This window comes from Protopterus annectens, chromosome 7.part0 (genome assembly GCF_019279795.1).
Source record: "Protopterus annectens isolate FY-2018-M chromosome 7.part0, PAN1.0, whole genome shotgun sequence".
Classification (NCBI taxonomy): Eukaryota; Metazoa; Chordata; order Ceratodontiformes; family Protopteridae; genus Protopterus; species Protopterus annectens.
The window spans coordinates 109131638-109149463 of record NC_056739.1 but is presented as its reverse complement, the minus strand read 5'-3'; the positions used below and the strand labels follow the sequence as shown (position 1 = coordinate 109149463).

Below are 17826 nucleotides of genomic sequence, written 5' to 3'. Positions count from 1 at the left end.
TGATAATTCTGGGGAGAGGCAAATAGATCCATGCCCGGGCTCCCCCATTTCTCTGTTATCATGCTGAATACTTGTGGATCCAGTTTCCACTCGTGAGGGTCAACAAGATTTCTGCTTAGGTCATCTGCCAGAGTATTTTGTTTTCCTGGCAGGAATTGAGCTTGAAGATGTACTTGATAAGTCAAGGCTGTGTCCCACAATGCCATGGTTAGTCTGCAAAGGGGGTAGGAATGTGTGCCACCCCAGCTTGTTTATGTACCACATAACCGTGGTGTTGTCTGTCTTTATCAGTAGTTGTCCTGGATGAAATAAGTCCTTGAAGGCTGTCAGGGCATTCTGAACAACTAACATCTTCTGGTTGATATGTAGATGCATTTGTTTTGGGCTCCATACGCCCTGAATGCATTTTCCTTGCCAGGTGGGCCCCCCAAGAATAGTCTGATGCGTCTGTAGTTACGGTTTGGTTGGCAGGGAGTAGAGTGACCGACCGTTCCATGTTCTGGTGACATGTCTCTGCCCACCAAAGAAACTCCTGTTGTAGGCAAGGAATGAGAGGAATCATTGTTTCCAGACTGTGATAATGTTGACTCCATAAACGTTTTAGGTACCACTGTAGTTTCCTCATATGCAGTCTTGCATATGGAATTAGTAGAATGCAGGATGCCATGAACCCCAAAGCCTGCTGAATTTGTCTTGCAGATAACTGGGTTTTTGTTGCCATCTGTTTGAAGTAAATAGTCAGTTGCCTTTGTCTGGTGTAAGGTAAGTCATCTGGGCAGTTGTATTCAAGCTTGCACCCAGGAATGTAATCTTTTGAGAGGGTACCAGTTGTGATTTTTTTTTTATTCTTTACCCTAGGCATGTAAGAAGCCTTTTTACAAACACTAGATGTTGAAGAAGAATGTCCTTGTTTTCTGCTTGAATGAGACAGTCGTCCAAGTATGGATAGATTTGTATGCTTCTTTGTCTGCAAAATGCAATTACTGGTGCCAGGCACTTTGTAAAGACTCTAGGCACAGTAGACAAGCCAAAGGGCAGTGCAGAGAATTGGTAATGCATAAAACCAGCCTTGAAGCTGAGGTATCGTCTGCACAATTCCCTTATTGGGATATGCAGGTATGCCTCTTAAGTCTAGAGTCACTAGCCAAGCGTTCTTGCCCAACATGGGCAGAAACTGTTGCAAAGTCAGCATTTTGAATTTTGGGATGTCCAAGAATGTGTTCAAAGTCGATAAATCCAGTATTGGGTGCTAGGCATTGTCTTTTCTGGGTACCAAGAACAGTCTTGAGTAAAATCCTTGTCTTTTTTCTAATTCTGGTACTGGCTAAATAGCCGCCATATCCATGAGGGACTTGACTTGTTTCTGCGCCTCGGCCCAATGATTCTGTGGCAGGTCTGGCCAACCGTTTGGAATTGCCAAGGTATGGAAATGAAATCTGTATCCTTGGGATACTATGTTTAGTACCCACTTGTCCTGGGTTATTAACTGCCAATTCTGGAGCATGAAGTGCTAATTTTCCCCCTACGGGGGCTGCCAAAAGATTAGTGTTTGGTGATGGCAGAGGGAAGTCAGTGAGACTGTTTACTGTAGGGTTGTGCTTTGTTTCCTCCAGATTTGGAGGTAGAGACACCCCATTGCTTTGACCTGTAAGAACCCTGTGATTGGTATCTAGAGCCTTTTGAGCACCTGGATTTGCCCCTGAGGCTCTGTCGGACACAGGAAAGGACCAATTTTTTGTAGGCCAGTGTCTACTGAATCTTGGTGGCTGCACTTGTAAGAAGTCTTTTACAGTTTGCATGGACTTAGCTTTGTATTCCATTTTCTTTAAAACCTCTTCTGCCCTATTACCAAACAGAGTACCATGCTGTAAAGGTGCATCCAACAATTTAGCTTTAACATGATCAGGCAGATTTTGCTCCTTGAGCCAGGCATGCCTTCTAATCACAGATCCAGTAACTGTGGCTCTGCTGGAGGCCTCCAAGGAATCAAAACCACATTGCAAAGTATGCTTTCTAACCTGTTCTGCTGCATGCAATAATTCTTGTAATTCTTTATTTTCCACACATTCAGAAATCAACATTATTTTGTTTCAATAATCCCATAACATGCTGTTGATATTTAAGCATATGAAACTGGCAGTTTAAGGCCCTAACTGCCAAGGTTGCAGATGTATAAAATTTCTTTCCCCATCTATCCAGCTCCCTAGAATCTCTATCAGAGGGGGTAGGATTCTTAGCTGTTGAGGCCTTAACAACATTGGGATCCTGTGAGATAGTTTCAGGGTCAGCAGCAGGATTTTTGAATAAAAATTTGTGGGAGTCACAAACCCTACAGTATGTCTGGCTTGCTAGGAGCCGGAAGTAGGGAATCTGGAGCCATGCTTGATTCCGAATACACATCAACAATGTCTAATACAGGGGGTATGACCAAAAGCTTATGCTGAGGGAGAAGGAAATCCCTAAGCCTCTTTTTTGATTCAGAGAAATCTTGACTCTCCCAATGAAAATGTTCCCTCAAAGTATGCAAGGTTTCTCCAAAAGAATAATCTTCAGGAGGAGATGCAGATGGGATGGATTCCTCTGCATCTGAATCCTTATAGGGTGGTACAGAAAATTCCTGATTAGAAGAAACAGAATCCTGATCTGAAGATTCATAATCAGTGTCTTGCCTAGGCCTCTTATCAGGGGGGGTGCTGATCAAGGTAATTAAGTCTTCAGCCATTTTGATCATCTGTTTTTTGGGCATAGAGGCCTGAGCACGTGGCTCATGCGTCGGTTTTTTAGCCTTAGAAGTTGCTTTTGTCTTTGTTTTTGAAGCTGGCGTCAGTTTTATATAGACATGCTGAGGCCTGAAAACACCCTCAGAGGCCAGTGCATGCTCAGCGGCTCCAGACCAATCCGAGGGAGGGACATCCGCGGGTACAATACTTTGAGAATCTTGCGGCATGCCAGACTCCACATGGGTCTCAGTACAGGCCTGCGACTCAAAAGTAGCGGGTATTGGGGGCTGCGAAAGCTCCTCACTGAGTACCGGCGACTGTCTTAGGAGAAGCTTCATCGGTTTTGGACCTCGACGGTCTATCTGTCCTTTTCTTTGCGTCTTTTGTGAACTCCAATAGTCGGATTGCTATCAGACGACATTTCAGGGTAGTTAAATCAGTTTCCAAAATATTTTGAAGCAAAGCTATACAGACACTTAATAGTGCGTTGGTTACATCTAGCACAAAACCAAAAGCAAGGCACGTTATGATCTGGGCCTAGGCAAGGAATACAGTACAAATGGAAATCCTTATGAGGTATTTGCTTCCCACAAGTAATGCAATTAACTTTTACTGACATCGGTATGGAGCAAGAAAAAGTTTCCCCAACGGGGTACTTAGCTTTAATTGAAGACTTCGGTTCTGAAACTCGAATTTGAAAATTTCAGGAGTCGGCCGACCGGCACTTGCGAACTGCTTCTGCTTCGGGCAACGTGCGGCAAGAAAGACTGAAGAAAATGGCGTTGGCTGCCTTTTTTATACCCCTGACGACCTGACGTCATGGAAGAGGAGACAGCAACCAACACAGGACCCAAGACTTTGATATTCAGGCTGACTGAGGGCAACCTGCCAGCAGCTTACCCAAATGTAATGGACTGCAACAGTGAAACACAAAAGAACATCTGACTACCTGCTTAGCAGGTAGAGTTGTCATAAAGCTTAGCCTAGCCTTCTGTGGTCTGTCTATCTTTTTCTTTACGTTTTTTTTTTTCAGAATGTCTACGGTTTGTTGGCTGATGAGCACTTTCAGAATGTGAAGACAGAAGACAAAAAATACCTGACTACAGTAAGAGCTCTATGACGAATGATTCTCAACTTAAAGAGGGCACAGAACCGGCAATGGGAGACATCGTGGTCTGGGCCTAAACAAGCGAAGCAGTATGAATGGAAGTCTCAGTGTGGGATCTGCTTTCCATAAGCGAGACAACTGTTAACTTTTTTGGACATTGGTTAGTGCAAGAAAAAAGGATCACCAACGGGATACTTGGCTTTAGATGTTTTCAGCTGTAATTCAAACTCTGGTAGCGACCGATCGGCACTTGCAAACTGCTTCTGCTATGGGCTCCACGGCAAGAAAGACTGATGTAATGGCGTTGGCTGCCTTGCGTTATACCACCAACAACCTGAAGTCGGTCAGCAAGCGACAGTGGCCTACACAGAAAAACACTGACTCGTATTCGGGCCGGCCGAGGACTACCACAGCAGGGATAACCCACAGGTGAGGACTGCAACAGTGAAACACGAAGAGCATCTTCTGTAACAGTCTGTTGTGAATAGAAGAAAATATTTCGACTTGGAGAGTTTCCTACATACAGACAATCACTTTGAAGATCACCACGTGCAACATCCAATCATGGGAATCTCTGTACTGAACATGTTCGGGGAGTCTGCAATTATGTTCTGCTCTGACAGAATGTACCTTGCCTGGAGGTAGAGACTACGCTGAACTGCCAGCTCACAGGCAATAACAGCTAGCCTGCACAGGGGGTAGGCCCCAACCTCCCCATTCATTTATGGAGCCACATAACTGTGGTATTGTCTGTTATGACAGCAATGATCCTGTACCCTTCAGTTACTTTGAAGCTTTTACAGCCTTTATCAGGGAATATAATATCTCTGAGGTCTGTTTTTCCCTTAAAATAAGGATCCCAAATACACTTTTGCTTTTATACCTTTGGAAAACAGCCCCCCTCCCTCTGGCAAAGCCATAGAGGTAGACATAGGTTTAGTTGAACCTGGATGACCCACCCACATTTTTTTTGATGACCTTGAAGACTAGGATAGGAAAAGCTAGAGGATACTGGTGTTGGGACCATACAGATTTGAGAAACCACAATCTTCTGCATGTTAAGCCTGGCTAGAACCACCATGGGGACCAGTGGACAGTGTCACCTAGAATTCTAGGGAAATATCTTTCTGTGGAATCAGACGAAATACAGCTATAAAATGGAAATGGTAGAATGAAATGTCTCTGGAGGCAGATAAGCTAACATGACGGAATTGTGAAAAAGGCATCCAAGAAAGATTCATCTGAGATGGTGCTAGGGAAGGCTTTTCCAGATTTAGCTTGAAACCTAGACACAGTAATAGTTTCATGGTGAAAAGATGGAATTGCAAACTGTGTCTTGGGCATAACCTGCCAAGATGATGTAATCATCCATGTAGGTGTAAATGGGGAATTTCTGATGTCTGCAGAATGCAGACTGGAGCCAGGCATTTTGTGAATGTAGCTGTAAACAGACCAAAAGGCAAGATGTAAATTAAAAGTACAGTACCAAGACAATCTCCAACAACACTTGCAGTCTTTCTGGACAACGGATGTGGTGATATGGACCTTGGAGATACAAAGTGACCAAGAAAGAGTTTGCAGAGGAGGAGGAAAAGGATAACATTAACATTTTCAACTCTGGAACAATGAGAAAGGTATTCAGAATGGACAGATCCAAGACCAGTCTCCAAATACCTTCCTTCTTGCATACAAGGAAAAAGCCTAAATAAAAGCCCTTTCCTTGTTTGGAAGGATAGACATGTTTAGTTACACTGTGTCAGCATGTCGGTTAGAATGGGAGGGAAATTTTTTTTAGTGGACGGAGTATTCCTGATGTAAAGAAAGGGAAACCCATTTTACCTTGTAGCCCTTTCTGAATTATTCTCAGTGCCACAGTATCCATTAATTGCTCCCAGACATGCAAGAACTGACAGTTTTGTAGGATGACTGGGTGGGAAGGGGAGGGGACGGTGAATGGGTAAAATCAGGCTTTTCCTTTATGCTAGGAAGACCCTTGGTATCCATTCCCTTTGTTTTTGAATCTTGACACTTTTTCTACTGTAGTACAGTGGATTTTTATTGGCCTGGTTTGAGAGGCTTGCAAAAGATAAACACAAAAGCCAGAAGTAGTAGCTGAATTGAACCCACTCAAAGTATTGCAGGCTGCGAATCACCACACAGTTGTAGAATGCAGAATCCACTTTATTAACTTCAGACAAAAAAATCCAAGGATGAGCGCTTTCGTCTAGAAAAGTCTAGACTTCATCAGACAATTAACCCCACATAGTTACTTCCTTCTTATACAGTCCAAACAGGAAGTTCCACCCAGTTGTAAACTAATCAATTATGCCATTAAAAGCACAATATTTACAGTCACTGAATTTAAAAAGCAGACAAACTATACAAACTGAAAAAAGTTCATGGAACACACCACCCTAAAAACACACTATATATAAACACTGCTTCATAAAAATGACAATTTACAATAAATATTTAAATATGTTGAATGTGTTGAAACAATAAATGTGTGATTAAATACTAAAAACTAGATAGAGTAGAAAATGTTGAGAAATAAATACTCTTAACATAAATACTGAACATTTTTAAGCGCTCATCCTTGGATTTTTTGTCTGAAGTTAATAAAGTGGATTCTGCATTCTACAACTGTGTAGTGATTTTCAGCCTGCAATACTTTGAGTGGGTTCAATTCAGCTACTTCTTCTGGCTTTTGTGTTTATCTGCTTCAGTTTGTGCATTGTGACTTTTTTTTGAGGCTTGCAAAAGAATAACCTAGGATTCTGAAGGACAGTTTATCCAGTACTTTGGGAATGGTGAAGTAAAAGCGGTTTCTCCCCTGCATTAACCTGCCTTTTCCTCCTAATCTTTGAGACAACCAATTGACCCGAAAGCCATAATGGAAGTGGCGTACACTTTCTTCTCATACCTGTTAAGTGCTCTGTTGTCTTTCGCACTGAGAAAAGAACTAGCAGAGGCCAAAGGATAATAATATCCAAAAAGGAAATTTGTTCTTTTGGGAGAATCGGGAGATAAATTCTCCTTTGACTCAGATTCATAAGGAATAAGATAAGATTATCAGGGAGCAAAATCAAGACATCTACTTTAAGGAAAGAGAGGCATATCTTACCATGAAAACACAGTTGTCAAAGACCAGAAAGAATGAAAAGGTAAGAAGAGACCCCGGGCAAAGTTCTACCAGTCTTCTGGGAAGTCTTTCAACCTGGAAGGAGTTGAAGGGGGGGACAAATACTTAGTTTTGTACAATTCTGGAGCTCCATGAGTGAGTCTGCTACCTCTTCCCTTACAGGTATTTGTACACCATCCTAACTGGTTTCAGTTAGAATGAAGTCAAGTTCACCCTTCTCAATTAAAGGTACCTGAAGTCTGGTGTGATTGGATGCTCTGATACCTTGGGCGTTAGCAGCTTCCTGGCCTCACTAATCCAAAGTACATTGGACTGATGGTCCAATGGCACCAAACCTACCACAATGGAGCTGTCCATCCCAGACCAGTGGAGAGGGGCAGACATCCCAGTCTTCAGAAGCCTATTTTAACATTTTCCTCTTCTTTTTCAACTGAAGGGGGCACATACAGGGTAGAGTAATTGGCAGCAGAAGTCGTACTCACCAAGGCCTTTAGAAGGGTTAGAGACAACTTAAGGGACTTATGCCTACTATGGATCGTTTTGGAGTGTAAGACAAATGCATGCCAAAAGACCAGACATCATGACTCTCTCAAGGGTTAAAGAACAAACACACACAGGCCATGTGAGCATCCTAGTAAACTACCTACCACACACACACTTCCCTTTTCTGACAAATATAAAAACTGTTCTAAAGTACACTTTTTATAGGGGAAAAAAGAACATACCCCAGTGAGGTACTTTTATGCCAGAAAGCTTTAGTCACAAGCCAACAACCAACATCAAAGATGCTGAGGAGACTAGATATCTCACTAAGCACATGAATGGCAAAAAAGTTCTGAATTTTGACTGCCTTACATCCTTTTACACTGGCAGGCAGATTGCACGAGGAAGAAATCCAAAAGCCACAGTATACTAGTTCAGTGTCCAATATCCTCAACAGAACTTCTCATATAGCTTTATCCTACTGCAATAGTCATCTAATGAAAATCAGAGGATACTGTATGTATCAAAATACTATTTTAATAGACTCACAGAAATGAATTTAGAAAAAAAGTTCATTATAGTCAGTAACTGCTATTTGTTTTCCCCCTTCCCCCTTAACTTCAAGTCCCCATAACTTAGGGGTAGTAATAACCACCCACAACAAAATCCACTTTGAAATTTACCTAAATAAAATTCTGACAAACCATATTACAGTTCCATACAGAAGCAGGCTCCTATTTAATTCATACACAGCCAGACTGATATTAATTCTGCACTACCAGCCTCAGGAGGCAAGCTTTGGCACAACTGAACAGTACACCTTTGATTTGAAAAAAATATACTCACTGAACGCAGCAGCTTGATCTCGTCGAGTGCTGTTTCTGTGTAATGTTCAGCACTTTTTACCACTTTCAGTGCTACAAATCTCTTCCCCCTAATTTCCAAACAAAAACAAATTTTTAAACAGTACAGCCTTTTCTAATGCTCTGACACATTACCCATTCTAAAGAGCAATCAGAACCCTTCAACTGTGTAAAACTCTCTCAAAGTGAGAATGAATTAAGATGGGGACCTTACCTGCAACCACAATGAGGGACTGACCTTTTGGTGTTCTGTCCTTTTCATAAACAACCACCACAACAAAGTCTGCATTTTATGAAGTTAATACAGAGAAAGCAGTTGTGTAAGTAAACTTACCATAACAGTAGATGTCTGATCTCTGCAACAGCAACCTAAGCTATATGGGTTATATACTGCTAACAGCTGATTCCAAAGTTTCATAGTACCTTCCACAAGCCCACTTAGTCAGCTCAAGCTAAGCCTTTATGTCAACAAAGAAAGGGAGGCTAAAGTCCTGACAAGGACAATGCTAGGGAAAAAATGGCTCCTCACTCTAGCAACAAAAAAAAAAGTTATGTTCTTACCATAACAGCCCTTCTGTGTTGTCAATGCATTCTTCCTCAACCTGCGGGTGTCAGATCTGACCCTCGGTTCAGACTCGGTCACTTTCCAAGCTGAGAGTTCAAAGCTCGAGCTTCTCCTATCCTACCTATAATGCCTCATTCACCCAATCTGCCTCAGAAAGAGTTTGTATCAACCCTGTGCTCACAGAAGCAACATTACAGAATAAAGATGGACAATATAGATACCATTAAGTACAAGATCAAGCTGAAGGAAGGATCAGGGCTCAACCAGGAACTATGGTTCCATGAAATTACAACAACAGGTCCCTCACTCATGGATAGGGGAAAGGAGACAAGGAAGGTTGAGGAAGAATGCAGTGACAACACAGATTGAACGTTATGATAAGAACATAACTTCTTTATCTGATGTAGTCACTGTCATTCTTCCTTAACCTGTGGGACAGAGTCCCCAGCTACAACCACCCTAAGGTGGCCCTCACTGAAGAATATTACAGAACACTGCAGAGCTAAAGGCAGTTCTATTCCTGGAGGTATTGTCCAACATATACTATGTAACAAAAGCATGGGAATTGGACCAAGCTGCACCTACACAAATATCAACAGACACTCTAGACCAAAAGGTGTGAGAAGTTGCCATAGACCTTGTAGAATGCACCTTGACTTTACCTGGTAATGGTCTGTTCTTAGAAGAGTACACGAAGGATATACAATCTCTCAACTATGTGGCAAGGGTAGTTTTAGTGATGGCTCACCCGTTCCTTACATCAGAAAAAGATGCAAACAGTTCTGATTTTCTACAAGACGACTTCTGTCCCAGTAAAAATGTAATTGCCTATGAACAGCCAGAAGGTGGAATGTATACTCTTCTGTTGTTTTGAAAGCTGGGAAAGAAAACAGGAAGGTTGACAGATTGATTTATATTATTTTACATAGCCACTTTGGGTAAAAAGGATGGATTGGTACGTAGAGTAACAATCTTTGTGAAAGATTAAAGGGATTTGGAGGAAAGGGCTTGCAATTCAGAAACCCATCTTGCTGAGGTGACAGCCACAAGAAAAAAACGTCCTCCATGAGACAAATGTCAAATCCACCTTGGCTGCAGGTTCAAAAGGAGGAAGGACTAGGGATTGTAAAACCATGTTGAGGTCCAACAGAGGAGTGGGGTCTTTGATCAGGGGGTGAAGTACAAAGGTACCTCTCAGAAACATTTTGCAAAGTTTAGATGAAGATAATGATGATGAATTTTCTCCAATATGAAAAAGTACAGTTGTGTACACTTACCATAAATGTAGATGTTAGAGTGTCTTCACTGTTGCAGTCATCACTGTTGGGTTCTTCCTGCCGGCAGGCAGTCCTCGGTCGGTCAGAATCCCAAAGTCTGGGTCCGGCGTCGGCTGTTCAGTCATGCTCCCTGACGTCAGAGCGCCAGGAGTACAAAGCTGCCAGCCGACGCCATGTTCTCCAGTTTTTCTCGCCCCAGATGTCAGGTGCCTAAAAATGAAGGGCAATAGTAAAAACCAAAAAATAACATACCACAAACCCCATAGCCTGTAGCAAATACAGCTCAGAAGAAAGGTGAAGTAGGTAAGCACACTAGTGAAAGTATAAGAGGGGACAGGAGGGAGGGTAACCCAGACTGCAACAGTGAAGACACTCGAACATCTACATTTATGGTAAGTGTACACAACTGTACTATGTTCATCGTGTTTCACTGTTGAAGTCATCACTGTAGAGTTGAATCCCAAAGCTGAGATAAGGGGTGGTGGTTATAGAGAAGAAGGAGCGGCTAGAAGGCCCTGCAAGACTGCAGAAGCAAAGCCTGCCCTAAACTTAGTAAAGAGGGAGATTATAGTGCTTAGAGAAAGTATGCACTGAACTCCAAGTTGCAGCTTCCAAAATATCTTTGGTAAGTACTCCCCTGAGAAAGGCAGCTGAAGTAGCAGCAGCTCTGGTAGAGTAAGTCCTAATTTTTCCTGGGATTTGCTTTCCATGATGAGAGTAACAGAATCTGATTCCATGCACTATTCATTTAGAAATGGTCTGTTTTGAAATGGCTTTGCCTTGGGAGTTTGTTGCATAAGAAACAAACAGTTGCTCTGTTTTCCAGATATCCTTGGTTCTGTCCAGGTAAAAACGAAGTTGTCTGTGTACATCCAAGGAATGCAGGATCCTTTCCCCCTTATTTTGTAGATTAGTGAAAAACGTTGGCAGGTGAATGGTTTGATTTAAAGCCACTTTGGAAACCACTTTAGGCATGAAAGTAGGATTAGTCCTTAAAGACACCCTATCTTGGTGAAAAATAATATAAAGTTCCACAGCCATGAGTGCTTGTAACTCCGACACTCTCCTGGCTGAAGTCAAAGCCAGTAGGATAGCTGTCTTCCATCATAAATACTTAATATCAGTTGTGGCAGCAGGTTCAAAAGGAGGCAGAGTGAGTTTTTCCAGAACATAGTTGAGGTCCCAGGCAGGAAAGGGGTGGTGTCCTAGAGGGCCTTAAATTCTTTGCTCCTCGTAGATATAGTTTCAGAAGTGGATGTGAAAAGAGTGGAGGGTCTGTATTGTAATGTGCAGATAGCAGAGGCATGAATTTTTATGGAGGAGAAGGAAAAACCCTTATGTAGCATGTCTGTTAGGTAAAGCAAAATCAGAGGGATATTAGGAATGAGAGGATCCGAATCCTGAGCATGCATCCAGGTGCAAAATCTCTTCCATTTGCCTGCATAAGATTTTCTAGTGCTAGGCCGTCTGGCTTCTAAGATAACATCCATGACCTTTTTCGGAAGGGGAGGATTAATCATAGATCCTGAATTCGCCAGGCTGAGAGTTTTGACATGAGAGTGCAGAACCTGGCCCTGGTGTTGGGACAATAGATTGGGAATCTGAGGCAAAATCCAAGGTGGTTCCTGAGATAGATTCTTCAGTGTTGAGTACCAGAATTGACGAGGCCAATTTGGGGCCAGTGGAATCATCATCTTGGGCTTGTCCTGTTTGATCTTTAATAACACCCGTGGTAGAAGAGGTAGTGGTGGAAAGGCATACCCCTTGAGGTTTTTCCAACTGAATGATAGTGCATCCACTTTCCATGCTAGCCTGTGAAAAGTCCTTGTGCAAAAAATCTTTAACTGGTGGTTGACGGGGAATGCAAATAGATCTATGTCTGGGCAGCCCCAGGCTTCTGTAATCGCCTTGTATATGTGGGTGTCTAGCATCCACTCGTGGGTCTCACAGGTTCCTGCTCAGGCTGTCTGCCAAAGTATTTTGTTTCCCTGGGAGGAACTGAGCTTGCAGATCCACTTTGCAAGCTAGTGCTGTGTTCTATAGAGTCATGGCTAGTCTGCAAAGGGGGTAGGGAATGTGAGCCCCCCTCCCTGCTTGTTTATGTACCACATAACTGTGGTGCTGTCTGTTCGTCTCAGTAGTTGTCCTGGTTGTAGAAGATCCCTGAAAGCCAAGAGGGCATTCTGAACAGCTAACATCTCTTTTAAATTGATATGTAGGTGCTTCTGATCCTCTGTCCAAAAACCTTGCAGACCCTTTCCCTGCAAGTGGGCTCCCCATGCGTAATCCAAGGCGTCCGTGGTTAACACTTGGCTGGCTGGAGGTAGACTGAAGGCTTTGCCTTTGTTGTGAAGACATGCCATGGACCACCAATGGAATTCATTTTGTAGGCAAGGCAAGACAGCAATCTGTGTGTCTAGACTGTGGCAATGCTGGGACCATACACTTTTTAGGTACCATTGTATTTTTCTCATATGAGGTCTTGCATTTGGTATGAGAAGGATGCAGGAGGCCATGTAACCCAAAGCCTGCAGGAATTTCCTTGCAGTTAGCTGAGTTAATAGAAGCCAAGGTTTTGAAAGTGGAAGCCAGCACTAGTTGTTTTTCGGATGTCAGGAATGCCATCTGGGTTGTTGTATTTAAGAGAGCACCCAGAAAATGTATCTGTTGTGTAGGGGTCAAATTTGACTTTTTTATGTTTACAGTGAATCCCAGGTACTCGAGAAGATTTTGAACAAATAGCAGGTGCTGGAGTAAAACATCCTTGCTGTCTGCTTGAATAAGGCAGTCGTCCAGATAAGGGTAAATTTGAATACCCTTGAGTCTGCAATAAGCTACTACTGGTGCCAGGCACTTGGTGAAGACCCTGGGCACAGTAGACAAGCCAAAGGGCAGCGCAGAGAATTGGCAATGTTTCGAGCCAGCCTTGAACCGGAGGTATTTTCTGCACTCCTGTCTGATAGGGATGTGAAGGTAAGCCTCCTTGAAATTCAATGTCACCATCCATGCATTTTTGCTCAACACTGGCAGGAGCTGCTGCAGAGTAAGCATTTTGAACTTTGGTATCTCCAGGAAGGTATTTAAGACTGACAGATCCAGGATGGGTCTCCATGAGTTTTGCTTTCTGGGAACTAGAAAGAGCCTTCAGTAAAAGCCCTGCCCAGACTCTGATTGTGGAACCAGTTCTATGGCCCTCATAGCCATGAGGGATCCCACCTGGTTTAATGCCTCGGACCATTGGTGTTTTGGTAGGTCTGGCCATCCGTTTGATCTTGGCAAGGTATGAAAGTGGAATTTGTAACCTCTTGAAACTACATCCAGAACCCACTTGTCTTGGGTTATGCAAGTCCAATTTTGTTGAAAAAGAGATAGTTTTCCTCCTAGAGGGGCATCCAGGAGAGAAGTTCCTGGAGCCATGCAGGGGTAGTCATTGAGTCTGTTTTCTAAATGACTGAGGTCTGTCCTCCCCACCCCTGGGGGTGGAAGCACTCCATTGTCTAGGTCTGTAAGAGGCCTGTGTTTGAGGCCTCCCTCTGGTGCACCTATATCTACCCCTCTGAGACCTGTCTGAGCTGGGAAAAAACAAATTTTTGTTGGCCAATTTCTGCTAAATCTAGGGGGCTGAACTTGTACGAAATCCTTAACTGTTTGCATGGATTTTGCCTTATCCTCCATTTTCTTTATCACCTCTTCAGCCTTAGGCCCAAACAAAACATTATGCTGAACATTTGCTTTCACTTTCAGGTAAGTTTTGTTTCTTTAACCAAGCATGTCTTCTAATGACTGTGCCAGAGGCAGCCACCCTGCAAGAAGCCTTGAAGGCATCAAAACCACAGTGTAAACCATGCTTCCCCACTTGTTTAGTAGCATGCATCAAATCATGTAATTCCTTATTATCTGCACATGCAGAAATGGTGCCTAACTTTTGTTTCATAACAGACAGTAGAAATTGCTGATATTTTAGCATATGAAATTGGCAATTTAAAGCCCTAATCAATAAAGTTGCAGAAGTATACACTTTTTTGCCCCATCTCTCCAAAGCTCTGGAATCCTTATCTGTCGGAATAGGATTTTTAGCAGAGGCAACCTTAACCCCCTTAGGACCCTGAGAAATGGTTTCTGGATCAGCAGTAGGATTTTTGTAAAGGAACTGGTGGGAGTCAGGGACCCTGTAATATCTGTCAGCCTTAGCAGGAGCTGGAGGAATGGAGTCAGGAGTTAAATTAGCCTCAGAAAAAGCATCATCCACAATATCCAAAAAAGGAGGAATAGCCAGGGGTTTATGTTGGGGAAGAAGAAGGAAATCCCTGAGCCTTCTCTTAGATTCAGAGTACTCATGTCCCTTCCCAGTGAAAATGTTCCCTCATGTCATGTAAAGTTTCCCCAAAAGAAAAATCCTCAGGGGGAGAAGCTGATGGAATAGATTCCTCAGCATCAGAATCCTCATAAGGAGGGAAAGAATATTCCTGTTCAGAGGAAGACACTGAAGAAATAGATGCCTGATCAGAAGAATCATAGTCCAACTCTTGCCTTGGCCTTTTGTCTGGAGGGGGATGTGAACCCCTAATCATGGTTAGCAAGTCCTCCGCCATTTTAAGTAACTGTTTCTGTGATTTGGGTGCCGGATCAGAAGAGGCCTGGGCTGGTGTCTTAGATTTAGAAAGAGTCTTTGTCTTTGTCCTGGGTTTTACCTTTATCAGAAGCTGTGTAGGCCTGAAAACACAGCTCGGAAGCCGGTACCTGCACAGCGGCTCTGGACCCATCCGAGGGAGCATTGTCCGAAGGTCCTGCAGCTGGAGTGCTCAAAGGCCTAGTTGGCTCCTCGTGGGAGTCCGTTTTGGCTATCTGTTCTGAAATGGCTGACGACAGGGGCTGCGAAAGCGCCTCACTGACAACAGTCGAACCTGATCCTGGCTCTGGTTGTGTAACGTCGTCTGATTTGGACCTCGGAGGCCTGTCCTTATCCTTGCGTCGTTTGTGAACTCCGGTAGTCGGAAGCGTGTCCGACGACATTTTATAATTAAATCGCCTACCAAAGTAGTGAAAAGCAAAATCGTACCTCCGCTTAATCGTACGTTGGTTAAATCTAGCACAAAACCGACAACTAGCTACGGTGTGCTCAGGGCCTAAACAAGGAATACAGTAAGAATGGAAATCCTTATGAGGTATTTGCTTCCCACAAGAAATGCAATTGTTAACTTTTTCTGACATCGGACTGGAGCAAGAAAAAAGTTTCCCCAACGGGGTACTTAGCTTTGAGAAGAAGTAAGTCTTTGGACTGAAGCACGAAAAAATATCAGGAGTCAGCCGACCGGCACTTGCGAACTGCTTTCACCGCACGGCAAGAAAGACTGGAGAACATGGCGTCGGCTGGCAGCTTTGTACTCCTGGCGCTCTGACGTCAGGGAGCATGACTGAACAGCCGACGCCGGACCCAGACTTTGGGATTCTGGCCGACCAAGGACTGCCTGCTGGCAGGAAGAACCCAACAGTGATGACTGCAACAGTGAAACACGATGAACATCTGGAAATAGCTGCAAGCTGGACTTTTACTGCAGAATAGCTGGCTCCACTTTGAAAGAACCCAAAAAATCCAAAACTTTTAGAATAGGAGCACGAACAGGATCTATTCTCTTCCTTCTGGGCCCATAAGGAAAACCTCTGTCATTTGCTCTTGTAGATTTTCCAAGCAGTGGACTTATGAGCAGAGACCAAAACTTTACGAACTGGGGATGAAAGCTTGGAATGTGTTGCCACTGGAGAGACCATGCAGTTAATTTCAGTCCTTTGAGACCTGGGAGAGTATGCCTTGATGGGTAAGACAGTAAATCCGGAGCTGGGTCAGAGTCGTATGAGGGCAATTTAGAGGAGATCAAATAAAGGTGAACCAGACTTGCCGAGGCCAGAAGAGGGCAATGAGGACGACTTGCTCTTCAACCTGTATGCGTTCTGCAGAAGTGTGGGGATTTTAAAATAGAAACCTATATCCTTGGTGATATGAACATCAACTGGGCCTCTCTTAACTCTGACACCTCATCCCATTCAGCCTATACAACTTCACCCAACTTATAAACCTTCCAACCAGGCCAAACAAAGATGGCACCTCTGGTACCATCAGAGACAAGATAATGACTACTCATCTCAACCTTGCCTTAAATGCCAGTATACTCCCCAATTCACTCAGCGACCACCTACCTGCCTTTCGTTGACCGCATACCCCCCCCCCACAAAAACATCACCAATATAGCCAAACTTGCAACCTAGTCTCCTTCAACCCTGAAATATTCTGAGAATGCCTAAAACACAATGACTGGACACCCCTAAAACCCCTCCCACTGGACAGTGTAGTATCCTATTTCAACAAAACATTCCTTACCATTTTAAATCAACTAGCCCCACTTAGATCCAAACAAATCAAAGCCAATCCCTGCCCCTGGCTATCTTACGAAAATAAACATATCATGCATCAACAAGACACAAAATGGAAACAATACCAAAAACTAAACATCAACTCCCTCCTAAAATTTAAACTGCAGAACTTGGCCAAAAAATTAACTAAAGATCACAAAACCTACTACAACAAACTCCAATCCATGCACTCATTCAATCCAAAAAAATTTGGAACTCTATTTCATCCATTCCTCACCCTGGCAATAAAGGCAACCCATGCAAAGACCCTACTCTTACCAGCCTATAAACTGCCACTAAATTCAACTCATTCTTTATAGACAGCATAGCAAAAAGGACAGTTGTGTACCTACCATAAATGTAGATGTTATAGAGTGTATTCACTGTTGCAGTCATTACACTTGGGTTATCCTGCTGGCAGGCTACCCGCAGTCGGCCTGAATTCCAAAGTCCTGGTCCGGCGTTGGTTGCTGTCGCCTCTATCCTGATGTCAGTGCGCCAGGGGTATAAAAGATGCAGCTGACGCCATTTTCTTCAGTTTTTCTTGCCCCAGATGTCAGGTGCCCCCACAAAGGTAGGCTATAAATTCTGCTTATAAAAAAGCATGCAGTAACAATCATTACCTTCATCTACAAGCAAATACACCACATAGGTTGAATAGGATAGAGAAGTATAGATAAGTTCCAGCAAATAAAACGGAGGGAGGGTGAGTAACCTGGACTGCAACAGTGAATACACTCAAACATCTACATTTATGGTAGGTACATAACTGTACTATGTTCATCGTGTTTCAGTGTTGCAGTCATTACACTTAGGTTGAATCCCAAAGCTGAGGTTGGGAGGCTGGGCCTAAATAGAATTAGGAGTGGCTATCCGACCCTGCAGAACTGCAGAGGCAAAGCCTGCTCTGGAATTAGAGTAAAGAGGTAAGTGGTAGTGCTTTGTAAAAGTGTGCACTGAAGTCCAAGTTGCAGCCTCCAAAATATCTTTGGTTGGTACTCCTCTGAGGAAGGGTGCAGAAGTGGCTGCTGCTCTAGCCGAATGTGGCCTAATGCCCTTAGGCACTGATTTGCCATGTTGTGAATAGCAGAAACAAATGCAGTGGCCTATCCATTTTAAAATAGTCTGCTTTGAAATAGCCTTTCCTTGTGATCCTGCAGCATATGCCACTAAAAGTTCCTCAGTCTTTCTAAAAGCTTTGGTTTTGTCCAAGTAGAAGCGTAACTGTGCATGTCCAAAGAATGCAGAAGTCTCTCCCCT

The 17826-nt window shown here is 43.4% G+C and overlaps 1 protein-coding gene across 3 annotated transcripts in view; it reads right to left on the bottom strand.

Annotated features, from left to right (window-relative positions):
* The window catches only part of LOC122806267 (SRSF protein kinase 1-like), a 1654485-nt gene that overhangs the window by 1137291 nt on the left and 499368 nt on the right, over positions 1–17826 (bottom strand). For all 3 annotated transcript variants that reach the window (XM_044076540.1, XM_044076542.1, XM_044076541.1), the window contains exon 4: positions 8300–8387. In XM_044076540.1, the coding sequence (XP_043932475.1) occupies positions 8300–8387 (88 nt within the window). The remainder of the gene's footprint in view (positions 1–8299; positions 8388–17826) is intronic.